Here is a 13,144-nt window from a genome sequence, read left to right as displayed (position 1 = left end):
AATGAATGGGCTGTCCGTTACTCACGTTCTTTTAATGACGGATAGAAGGCATACACCTTCGGTAAGCATCTTTAACATAACACACTTTTAACCTTATGTGACACATTTTATGTCCTTCACTTCCCCTGCTGCATGGTGCTCGAAACAGATTCTGAATTTCACACAGTCAGATGATGAATTGGGAGAAATAAACGAATGCTCGTTCAGAAGTTTTTGGATTCGACCCCTGCTGCGCATTGTGGCATTTTGAAAACGTTGTTGGAGTGGTGCGGACACCACTGTATGCGGACACGTACGTGAACAGGGGGCCTGGTGCAGCGCGTATGATGCAAGCGGCACAGGGGTAGACGAGCCGGGCGAGCCGATGCTTTGAACACTTCAGTCTTTGAAGTGTGTTCCCCCCCCCCCCCTCGTTCTGGCGCGCTCTTTGAGGAGATGCTCTTTGATTGTGGAGGACTCGCCTGGAAACATAACCTGCAGGCAAACCACCCTGCAGTCCCGGGCTGCTCTCCAGGTTTGGGGATCTCCCCAGCGAGCCGGAGGAGCGGGGCTCGCTCGTCTCCCAGCCCCCCGCTCCGGAGCTGTGCGCCCTCCCCACCCGCACCGCCCGCGCTCTCCCGCCCGGACCCCGGTCCCAGCAGCAGCAGCAGCAGCTCCACGCTCACGCTGCCCCCTCTCCCGCCTCCATTATTCATCACTCTCACTCCCCTGCAGTCCAGCCTGGACTCTCAGAGGGGAGTTTTTGCAGTTTGACTCAGAAGAAAATAGCGCGGACTGAACGGCTTCATTTGATACAATTTCTTTCAGCCTGCAGACCTCACAGTCTCTCCAGGCACAGGTGAAAAGACTGGCCAAACATTAGACGCGATGTTATATAATCTCAGGCGCATTTCAGGCTTCTCATTGCTCGCTTTTCTGTTCTTCACTTTCTTATATATCCGTTTTCGACCTTGGTGCAACTGGTATTCTCAGCTTGGTGTTGTTCTCTGTGAATATGAAATACTTCTATACATTATATATCCAGGTGCTCATTGACTGTAGCCAAATAACACTTGCAGAGAGCATCCCTGCTGCAATTGGGGAAGTACTGGGATTCCTATTGGCCAAGGCACAACTGTTTATATTTAAACCAGCTGTTGGAATATGTTTCCTTTTTGTCACATGGTGCAGTGCTTACTTAAATGTCGTCCGTACAGTAGCTGAGTGTAGCCAGAGATCAGCGAACCCTGCTGCTCTCTCAGGGGATGTCGCAAGGCTGCTTCCTGTCTGTTTCTCTGTTTGTCATCAACGGCTCCGGATCCGACAGAGATCAGCAGGCCCTTTTCACACCTGCACTGCTTCTCCTGACCTCCTGACCAGGTCGGAGTGACCACAGCAACCTACCAGCCGCTGCGGGGGGTCTCCCATCTTCTCTGAGGCTCTGTTCACTATTCATCATCTCAGTTGTCACATAAGCAGCCCAAACAAGAAATAGTACCTTTGGATTATGCTGTACTGCAGTGGATCCCTTGTCCCGCCTCTTTGGCTGTTGCTTAATTTGCTTAATGTGGCCAGCCATGGAGTGAATGCCTTACACGTGTCATTACAGCTGTGCAATCCTCATGTGCTGGGCTATCGTCTCTGAATCCCTTACTATCTGCAACCTATGCTTAATAGTCAAATTCGATATAGGTCTGTGATGCATCAAGCACTCGATCAAGTTTAAATTGAAAATGCATTGTGCTCAGTCACCTAACAGCAGGCTGATGAAATTTCTTACAAAATAAAAATAATAGGACTAAGTTACACGTATATTATTAATTAGTGATGCAAACGTTGTGGGGGAAAACCTGGCCTGGTTTATTGAGAATAGCCTTATAGTATGTTGACTCTGATTCCTGTTTTATTTTAATTTTAGAAAAACGTCCGCAGAACCAAACCCGAGGAAATGGAAGTTTAATCCCAGCCTACTGTACGACAATATAGCGCATCCAAAAAAAGAGCTGTTCAGGTTGGCTGGTTTATTCCGGAGGCCCAACACAGTTCTTTTGGGTATGAATTAATGAACAGTGTGTGCATTTGCATGTGCAGTAGAAACCCCCCCCCCCCCCCGTTTTTGCATGAACGGTAATCTGATCAGGAGCGGCTGAGGCGTGCTGCGCTCATGCGGTGGGGAAACGGGGGCAGCGGCCGCAGAGGAACGGTAAACGCGCGCACGCTTCCCCCCGCTTCCCCCCGCAGACACGTGCCGCCGTCCCCGCCGCGGTTCAAAGGTAACGCGAGGTGACGCCTCGGCCGGCGTTTTAGCGGGGAACGCATCTCTCCCCCCCCCTTCTTCCCCGGGGTAGCCGGGTCAATCCGGATCACTATTTTTATCACATTGGCTTGGTTCTCATCACACGCGCGGTACGAAAGGTACAGTGACTCGTCTCATCAATCACGGGGATGGGAGGCTGCGTCCGCGCCACGGAGGGAGGTGAGAGGATGTGAAGTGGGGGACAGAGGAGCGGTGATGTGTGCATGTAAGACAGCAAAGACGCACACAAAGCGACCGGGCCGCTGGATCGGTGCGTCATGCCTTTACCGCCTCAGACAGTCCCTCTGCATGTGCCACGACACGAGACCACGCTCCGCCATCCCATAAACCCCCTCTTTTCTTTTTCTCTTGCAGGATCTGCGCAAGCAGGTAGCTCCGTTGCTCAAGAGCTTCCAAGCAGAGGTGAGTTTGCCCGTCTTCTCTCAGGGTTATCTGACTGCGGTTGTTGGATGCTGTTGGACGCTCACACTGGATGCACTTTGAAAGCCTTGTTCTAACAATGCAGTCTTTATATTGATATAAAGCAGCTGTCAGGCAGGTGTCCTAAATATCAAACATTTGTGTGAATAGCGGAGATCTATAGTGCGTATCTCGGTTCATTCCCCCAGACAATGACATTAGTTGATGCACCTTGCCCCCCCTCCACCCCCACCCTTCTTCCTGCCCCTCCCTGGTTGGTCAGTGTCCCCGACCATGATGCATTGCAGGGAGAGAGAGGCTGCTCGCTCAGCGCTCTTCTGGAGATCTGCGGCTGTCCCGGGGGAGCCAACACAGAGGGAACACATTATTTGTCTCCTTATATGAGTCTCTGTAGCTCCCAGCCATGTTTAAATTGCATCCTTTAAAAAATTCAAGCCAAATCGGAACTGATGAGGGCTTTGTTCTTAAAACCCAGCTCAGACGCACAGCTCTTGGTTTTTTTTTTTTTTTGCTTTCGCATTGTTTCACGCTGCTGAAACCACAGTTTATAGTTATTTTGAGTGCATGTCTGTAAATGAATATTGTGGCCTCTCAAATTCTTGGATGCCTTCTGACCTTGTGCAGAGTGAGGCTCTCTGTTCTTTATTTACTAATCATGTGTGCGTGAGTTTTACAAATTTGCCGCACAAATTCATGGCTTGTAATGCACTGCAAGCAAAGCCGCTAATTTAAACGGGGGCGATTCATCAGTTTTTGGGTGGGGGTTGGGTGAAGAGGATGGAGATTTGACCCAGTGGTCCTGAAGGGGGGGGGATGTGTATCGCCTCAGTCAGAGCAAAATGCGTGACCCTGAACAATTCGATGTGACAGCGTGAGCCAGCCAAAGGGGAGCAAATATTATGGCTTAACATTTTGTCTGGAGAGCAGAAGTTATTGCCATTTTCAAGTGCAGTAATTTTCACAATTGATTTAAAGGGGGATTATATTCCACAGGCCCTTAGACAGGGTGTGTTGTGAGAGCGGGTTGTTCCCCTGTTTTATGGCTTCATTATCAGATTCCTCGTAAAATACAGTGTTTGCCGTATGTTGCTATGACATTACAACTGCATCCAAATGGGCCAGACTCATTGCAAGGATAACAGTGCTCTCCTCTCCTTTTTGCATCCTGGAGAGCTCACAGCCTCTGATCTCTGCCTAGAGTTGCTTGCTCTAAGCTAATCATAAACCCAACCTAAAGTATTCCTAAAAGCAAAAAAAAATGTACTTGAGCTGGAAAATCGGTCATAGTAAATTGGGAGTTTCGTAATACATTAGAAAGTGTTTAGGAGTGTTTGCAGCTGCACTGAATACTTATGTTTCACAAGTTTAACTTGCAATGCAGGTAGCATCTTAACCTCGCTTACCTGGCCTATGTCATGAATGAATGAATGCCTATGTTAAAGCTACAGGTATAATGGAAACCCTGGAAGGAAGATGATGCATGTGTATGTTGCCACCATGGACTGACATGAGTTCTTTGGGAGATAATCGCGAATGCAAAGTCAACAGCCAATGATCTTCTAAAGCAACTAGCATGTTCAGGTTCCAGAGTGTTAAAAAGAACCATTCAAAGTTACATGCACGAATGTTGCCTTAACAGCCGCTAAAAAGCCTCTTCAGAAAGCAAGCAACTAAAAGAGGCAACTGGAGTCTACAAAACTACAATTGAGTGATAACTGGAAGCATGTCTCTTGGTCAGGTGAAATGAAAATTGAGCTTTTTGGAAACACACATCAGCTTTATGTTTGGCATGAAAGGGTGGAGCTTATGTTTAAAAAACTTAAACTCTCCAACCATATTTCACACTGGGTGTATGTTTCCGGGATGTTTTACAACTGTGGGTCCTGGGGGTCTTGTTAAGATGGAGGGTGTTATGAACTCCAACACATACCAGGACATTTTGGCCAAAACCTAGTTCCCTCTGCCAAGAAGCTCAATCTTGGCTGAAAATGGACATTCTGGCATGACAGGGATCCAAGGTGTTCCAAATCTACAACGAACTGGTTAACTTAGCACTAAATAAAACTCAGCTGATCATTTGAATCTCAAGACCAATTGAACATTTGTGGTTAAAATTCAAAAAGTAGTCCACAAATTAAAAAAAAGATCAAAGGGACGTAGAAAAATTCTGCCAGGGGCATGATAATTGATAATGATGCCCACCACGAGTGTCCTTACCTCACACAGGTGGCCTCTACAGGAAGCATCCAGTAAGTATAGACCATGCCCGAGAAGAATTTACAAAAAACTAACTGCTAACTGAAAAAAATGACACTTAGGCTGTCTGGAGCAAAATTTTTTGTTTAGGAACAATGTCACTTTCCTCTGTGCAGTTATATTCAGGGTAAAGGAAGCAGAAAAAAATATGTACATTTTTTATTACATATATTTTTGTACTGTTTAATCAGTGGCAGGAGAAAGTACAGAGGGCACTGTTTATAGCTAGATGATTCTCTACATGAAGAAGTGTGTTAGAATGATATTTATTTTTTTATAACTACCTAGCTGCCAGTCTACTTATTTGCAGCTGCTTAAGTTGTAGCTGGTTAGGTAACTAGATATCTGTGATTGCTGTCGGCAGACAGGTCTCCCTTTGTACTTTGTAGTTTGTAATGTAAGAAAAAAGGGCTTTTTGTCAGGATAGAGTTTGATGCTATATCTAATAATATGGCAATAAAAGCTATTTCTCAGCAATTTATAAAAATAAAAATGTTTCCATTATAGAGCATCAATTCCTGATCATAACTTCTTAATTGCTTTTATGGATATTTTTTATGTAATTTATAAGTGTTTATGAAATTGTAAAAGTAATTTGTGGTAGGTTAACATTCATAAAGGATATTGCAAAAGAAAAGGTTACACAACTTGCTGAAGGCTACCGCAGCACTGCCCTACCAGTATGTAAATCTCTGACCTTCTGGCGTCAGCCTTGGGTCCCTGAGCACAATGTGGCAGCGCTGCACTGCAGGCTCTTACCCCTGCGGGCCTGCTCCACGCCCCCGGGGCCAGCTCCTTCCCCGCTCCACAGGTTCATCGATCTGATAAGATTTTCGATTATTTTTCCATCAGGAGCGCGCTCCTGTAAAGCGCTCTTATCGGGCTCCCCTGACGCACTCTTTATTTGCGGGCCCGGGGAACGGGTCAGCGGCGATGTCCTTCACGCCGCGCGGCGTCAGGGACGGCCGCCGCAGGCCGCACCGCCGAGGCGGGGCGGGGGGGGGGGATGAGGGATGAGGGGCAGCGAGGTCAGGGCGGAGGGGCAGCGTGCGCGGCAAGGTTACGGGCCTGGCACTGTGTTGCTGCCCGCTGAGACAGCTGCTGCTCTGAGCCTGAGCCGTGAGTGGAAGCAGCTTTCAGGAAATGTGTGCACGCAGGGGAAGGAGGCCGTTGCACCGGCCGCGGAGCCGATGAGTGTGTGTCTGAGTACGTGTGTGTTTGCGTGTCTGCCTGTGCCTGAGTGTGAGTGTGTGTCTGTCTGCGTGTGTGTTGGAGCCAGTGTGCGTGTTGTGAGTGTTGTGAGTGTTGTGAATGTTGTGAGTGTTGTGGGTGTTGTGGGTGTTGTGGGTGTTGTGGGTGTTGTGGGTGTGTGTGTGTGTGTGTGTGTGTTTGTGTGTGTGTGTGTGTGCGTGTGTGCGTGTGTGCGTGTGTGCGTGTGCGTGTGCATGTCAGAGTGCGTTAGAGCGGGTGATGGCAGTCACAGGGTCATTACTCACTGCAGTGCCCCCAGCTGCTCTGGCCTGCTTTACCTGCCTCTGTGCAGTGGCTTGTGGCAGCCGTCCCCTGTGAGTGCGGATCCAGGGGGAGAAGGCTCAGGTGACACATCTGCTTCTGCTCAGGATTTTTTTTGTGATTGTCCTTGTTTGGGGGAAAAAAAAAATCATGCATTCGCAGTGTCCCCTCAGTATACAGGTACTGTCTGACCAGATAATTTAACCTACATCTGCAGGTTTGATGTCCAAGTGGTACAGAAAGTACGGAGTAGGAAAACTCATTTTCACCAAAGGCCTGTTTTAGAGTTAGATTCAGAGGGAGAGGATGGTGACCAGTGGCCTGGTCTTGTGGTGAGGAGAACAGTTTGATTGAAGGTTCATGTTTGTTGTCATGGTAGCGACAAGGGAAGGAAGAATAGGATTAAGGTATTGGCAGAGTTAGGGTGGCAGTTGTCTGACACTTACACAGCTCAGACCTTATCCTCTGTGTAATTCTACAGTACTTGATGAAGAAAACCCAGTGCTTTTTAACATTCAAGTACAATTTCAGTCTCTAAGACAAATATTCCAGTTCCTGTTAACAATGACTTATCTCCCAACGTTTGGTTTCGTAAAGTCATACTGATAATTTTCACTGCTTTCTCAAATGCTGCAGTTACTTCTCCTCAGACACAGAGGAATAAGAGCTTTTCAAACACTTGCTGACATTTTTATTTTTGTGTGTGGCTTGGCCTTTGTGAGCAGTGTAATGGGCTGTTAGTGTAGAAACGATGGAATATAATTATTTTAAATGATCCTGTGGAGGCTGATAGGGCTGAAAGTATGTCTGAGGTAAAAAAGGGAAGCTGAAGTGCTCAGTTCTGTGCTCAGTCTCCGCTCTGTCTAATGAGGACTGAATAAGGAGGAGAAAGCTGTTGCCTGTTACGAGTCAATAAGTGGTCAGTTGCTGTTATCAGTCAGCTCTGAAGCATTACAGAACCATATATAGAATTCGCAGCAGGAAGGCCTTAATAAGAACCCAAGTGCAGATGGTATTTAATTAAAAAAAGATAATGCTGGCTTTTGAGCTTTAAAACCTGCAGGAAGTATAACCTGGCTATCCTATAGGCAGTCTCTAATGGCCATTGCTGATGAATTCAAGTGAAAGTCAGGTTAAACAGCTTAGTTGTACTCCTTTAAAAATTGAGTGCTGGAAAAAATGCCATGTATGTTTTATGAAGTTAAAGGAATGAACAGCGGCTCCCAGTGCACCTCTCAAAAGCAAAATTACAGCCTGTCTGCTCCATTAATGTTCATTGTGGTTTGTGTTCTCTGTTCATGTGGCTGGGGTTATTACTGACCACAGTAATCGCCCTGTTTAAATAACTCTGGGTTTTTAAAAATACCCAGCGTCAAATGGGTTTAAGTACAGTCTGAGATTTCAGAATTTATTTCAGCTCAGGATAATTTGGACATTATTGGCAGAGGACAGTTCCTGTCCTAAACAAAGTCTGACTTGTCATACCAAGAATTTTTATTTTCACCTCAGGTTCCATTGGCTCTTGAGAAGGTAGAGGTGTTTTTTTCTTTTTCTTTCTTTCTTTTCTCCTCATGCAGGTTTCCATACATGGTAAATTGGTAGTAGCATTGCAACAAATAGGACAAAATGGAGCCACTATGTATGGTTTAGATACATTTTCAGATTTTCAGATGCAGGTGCATTGCAGTATGCTCTACTGGGAAATAAGAAATGAATATATATATATATATATATATATATATATAAATTTTTTATTTTTTAACTTGCCTTCAGAAACATAGCAGAGTGCGACACATCTGAACGGCTGAGATCTAACTAACCTGAAAAGCCTCAGGGGTGAGGAGAACAGCCAAGCCCTACTGAGATGTTTGTTTTTTCGTTTGCAAAATGAGCAAGCACTTCCTTTCCTGCCAGGAAATGAGAACACAACTGGGAGCGGAGTGGCGCACGCGGGGAGCGGGGAGCGGGGAGCGGGTCCCCTCTGGGGCACGGGGTGGGGAGGCGTCCTTTAGAGACCAGTGACTGGCGAAGAGAGCGCTGTTCTGTTCCATATTTGCTCTGTTTGTTTGAATTCCGCTCCATCTACATTAAGTCAACAAGCCCCTCAAAGCTGAAGGAGTCATGCACCGGGGAGGTGTTTTAGTATAAAACTAGGCTAACGCGTATTTAGTTATCCATATTGCTGTTTTTGGAATGTCTCTCTGGTTTAATTCGACAGTGCTGTTATGAGGTGAATAAAGATGAGTCTGCAGGCTATGGTGTAGTTTAGTAAACTAGTGACTTCAAGAATTATGTAGAGTATGATGAGTTAATGCAATAGCCTGTGAGAGTGAAACTGGCTGTGGCTTCAGCACGCTCTCAGGCCCGTCGGACACGCAGCTGGCCACTCGGGCCTCCACCCACTCCTCGCTGTCCAACTAGTACCCCTCCCCCCGGGATTTCTAAGGACGTTTGTCCTGTAAATAACTTGATGTGCTAATTGAATCCACTACAAACACATTTAGACCCTCACCTACAAAGGGGCCGTTATTGTGCGGCGGAGCCGGGTGGCAGCGATCGCTTTGGCACAGTGATACAGATGGAAATTGACAGCGACAGGGCCCCGGAGCGCACTCCCTCACAGACTGTGGGAGGGACGTGCGTTTGCCCATCACACAGACGGGAATTGTGCCTCTGCACGACTTAACTCACTCATGTGAGCCGCTTAATTAAGAGCGCTCATAAATATTGCAGAGGTGGGAGCCCGCTGCCTGCCAGAAAAGGCTCTGACTTACAACGCACTGTGGGTGGTTAGGCCCTGGAACATGGCGGACTGTCCCGTCCTTTGAATTCCCCTCACCCTTCAGACGGGCTGTTTGCGTGTCCTCTGGGTCTTGCCATGTTATGCTGTGCGGAGTGCGCGGCCCGGATCACATGCTGGCTGGCTGACACAAGAAATGGAGGAATAAAGTCCTATACTCTAGTTTTGTGGAATGTTGGATTAAGACTTTTTGTCCTAGTGTCGTGCTTGAGTTGCTTGTCTTGTGTGCCTCAGAGCACTCGGCTGGACCCCTGTCCTGTGGGCCCTGAAGCACTCGGCTGTGCTCCTGTCCAGGTTGGTAGGTGTGACCAACAGCAGGGATCCTGTGTGCGTAGCAGGGGTCCATGCTAATGCGCCGAGTATTAATCCCCCATTAACCTGATCCCTTTGGGGGATCAATCATGCGCAGCTTAGCGCTAATATTCCTCTGTTCAGGCATTATGAAAGTCACTGTCAATATGCTCAGGGATTTCCACGCTACCGCGCTCCCCTTCTTCATACTGGAGCTGTGTGGTGGTTTGCCCTGCTGCCATACCCAGCGCTGGTGATGATGTCTGGTTGTGAAACAAGGGCTTTGCTTTAGCGTCGCACATTTTCTGTGAAGCGGTCAGCTGTTCCAGACCGGGCCTGTGCTTGCCCTCGATGATGCAGGCTGTAAGCAGTGGCAGGGCCCTGCTAGGTGCGGGCTGCTAGCGGGGCTCGAGGCGTGGCACAGCTTTGCCTTCAGCACCGGCTCTGTGAATGGGAGCCTGCAGGCTGTTTTCAGTGCTGCGCCAGAGGATGTAATTTTCTGTTATAAGAAGTCTGCAAAGCCTCTAATCCCCCCCAGCCCTGGATCAGTTATCCTGCTCGGCTTAAAAACACAGTCTGCAGTAACGGGGGTAGCTCAGGTTAGCGGCGGCGACGGGCTCGCTGCCTTCCCCTGTCCTAATTGCCTGCAGTGGCGAACTTCCTTATTCTCTGTACCTGAAGCCTCACTCACAGCCCATGTCGTAAGCGCCCACACATCTACAGTGTCAGCAAGGTACTGTTGTGTCCGCCTGGTCACTTCAGAAGTGCTGTCCCCTGTGCTGGACACCAGCCAGAATCTCACGTTTTAAAGTTCAGTGTCCACAGCGTTGAAAGAATGTGATGTACGTGTTTTTGCGCTGTTCGTATGGTAGCTCAGGGCTCGGTGGACAGCAGGAGGAGGGAAACACGTCAGAGCCACGCTCCCTCTCTCCGGAGACGTCCTCCTCAGAGAGTGTTTGTGCCAGAGTAAATCGGAGAAGCAGATAATCTGAGTCTTATCTGCAATCACGCAGGCCCCTGGCACTGACGCACCACCTGTAGAACATCTGGTACGTTCCAGAGTGTTCTGTCTGCTCCTCCAGCTCCGCGCGCTAACCGGGAATCTTCACCTGCCCCGGCGCTCTCCTGCGCTAACCTTACAGTAGCTCGCCACATAAAACGTGATCTTAGTTTCTGACAAGATGGACGTAATGGGCCAAAAGTCTGCCTAGTACGTCAAGCCTTTAATCGCTCCATCTGGGAGGGAGGCCTTGGCCTTGCTTAGTTTCATCCAGATGTTTTCCGGCCTGAAAAAAAAGGTTTAATTTCCTTCCCACAGGAGTGAAAACTGACTGTCATATTGTCTATATAATGGCAACTGCCCTATTCCAGTTCTAACTGAGACTGTAGAAAAGTATAAAAAATGTTTCATGATTTATCTTTTTTTTTCTTCAAAAATGTGTTAAACAGTGTTGAATGTAAAATAAGTTAATAAACTTTAATAAAGTTTGTGGTGTTGTGTAAGGAATGGAGGTCAGATACATTCATTCTTCTTGGGAGAGTTTGTGACCAACAGCTTGTGAGGAACTTATTTTGTTCTGAACTTGGATTAGTAAATGAGAGCATTCACTTGCTTATTTGAGTAGTGATGCAAGAACCTTTTTCATATATAAGTATTTGTGTCCAAGCGCACAAAGCCACTGTTTTTGTCATGTGATCCTTGTGTCTGTGTGTCTGTGTCTATGTGAGAGAGTGTGCGAGAGAGTGTGGGTGTCTGTTTTTTCTTTAATTATTCAAGTTTTCTCACAGCTCGGTCAACTGTGGCTGAGCAAACACTGCCCCCCAATGGGTGGGAGTGGTAAATAAAGAGGGGGCTGTTCAGCCTTAATTAAGAAAGTTTCTCAGGCAGGGATCAGCAGAAGTCCTTACAGCGTGGGCCAGCGTGGGCCGCTGTATGGCCATGTGTCGTGAATGGCATCCCCACAAACAGGCTGCCCGCATATCTGGGTCCTCTTCGCCTGTGGGGTCTGACCCACTTTGTCAGCTCACACCCAGGTCAGCGCTGCTGCCGCGCCGCCTTATTTCAGCTGTGAGGATGTGCAGGGTACTGCTTTTCATTCAGTCCGATGTAGGGGGGCGCGGAGCTGTTTGCCTGCCATAGGCCGACACTGTCTAAAAAGGGTAAAGGGGGAATTCGCTCTAACCCTTGGTGCTTTGTTATTGAGATTTTGCGGTGACTTCAGGAAGTATTACATCTCCTCAGTGTCTCCCGCAGTATTACTCATTAATTTCAGTGAGTTCAAAACGTACAGTGATGTGTAAGAAACTGTTCTGCTGGAATTCATTACTCAAAATGATGGATGAAGCACCACAGAGATTAGAACAAATGCTCCTCTAAAACACAGAACTATCTGCTCTGATTAGCAAATTTAAGCAAGTGTTATATTTATTTCTTTACTCTCTTACACTGATGTAGTGGTAAGGAGCAGGGTTCGTAACGAAAAAGGTTGCTGGTTTGATTTCCTCCTAGGGCACTGCTGTTGTACCCTTGGGAAAGGCACTTGACCTACAGTTGCCTCAGTAAATATCCAGCTGTATAAATGGATAAATTTGTAACCTACTGTATGTAAGTCACTCTGGATAAGAGTGTCTGCTAAATGACAATAATGTAATGCACTGTGAATTCATCTGTGTAGTTACTGTAAACTCATGTTTATGAAATGGACAGAAATAACATGCTTAAATTAGTTAAGTCACCATATAGGACAAAGCATAATGCAAGCATTTTGAATAGAGACCAGTCGGCTAATGGACATTTATGTGATGGCTGATCTGGCTCCTTGGAGAAGCGTGCTGTGGAATCCAGCCTGGAACGCAGCCAGTGCGTGATGGCCCGGCGTGAAGTGTGGATGGGGGTTTTTCAGGACGAGCAGCTGTGGGGAGCTGCTTTTTAGGATTAGCGGAAGGTTACTGCACTCACAGCTGATGGCCACAAAACCCCCCAATCGAAACACGTTAAAGCCAGGCATTACAATAAATTGCTGGTGAAAGCCCTCTGCATTATTTGTGTACTAATGAGTACAATTTTCTGTATTGCCATTTATAAAATGGTATTTAATAGTTGTTCTTTTTAAAATAAACCTTTCACCAGCTGTTGCAGTATGTTAAAACCGAAGGGCTCTGTCTCAATGATACACGCCATTGCTCGCAGTCGGTAGTAAAAAGGCATCAATCATCCACGACGCAGCTGAACAAAATCGTGTAAAGAGCAGGAAAATGGCAGCTATTAAGGCATTTCAATTTATCTGTTTCCAAGTGGACGGCATGCAAGGCTTTCTGAGTGTTATCCATCTGAGTTGGATGGCAGTGGCAGCATGCCTGTGTGATAAAGGCATGTCTGCATGTGGTGAATGTATCAGCACCAAGTTCACCGTCACACTGAAGCCTTGTCCATTAGCCGCAGTTTAAAACTGTTAAAAAAAAAAAAAAAAAGAGACCACAGTGGACATCAACATGGCTTTCTGGCCTTGTCCAGCAGAGGTAAGCTGATCAAATTAGATTCATTCACCTTACAGATGAATGTCAGTTGT

At 47.0% G+C, this 13,144-nt stretch overlaps 1 protein-coding gene across 3 annotated transcripts in view; it reads left to right on the top strand.

The window, feature by feature from the left end:
- Positions 1-13,144, top strand: part of LOC118783237 (protein CASP-like) — a 148,624-nt gene that overhangs the window by 59,119 nt on the left and 76,361 nt on the right. For all 3 annotated transcript variants that reach the window (XM_036536998.1, XM_036536999.1, XM_036536997.1), the window contains exon 3: positions 2,651-2,698. In XM_036536998.1, the coding sequence (XP_036392891.1) occupies positions 2,651-2,698 (48 nt within the window). The remainder of the gene's footprint in view (positions 1-2,650; positions 2,699-13,144) is intronic.

The sequence above is a fragment of the Megalops cyprinoides genome, chromosome 9 (assembly GCF_013368585.1).
Source record: "Megalops cyprinoides isolate fMegCyp1 chromosome 9, fMegCyp1.pri, whole genome shotgun sequence".
Classification (NCBI taxonomy): Eukaryota; Metazoa; Chordata; class Actinopteri; order Elopiformes; family Megalopidae; genus Megalops; species Megalops cyprinoides.
The sequence above is the reverse complement of the archived record's forward strand: the minus strand, read 5'-3'. Positions and strand labels throughout refer to the sequence as shown.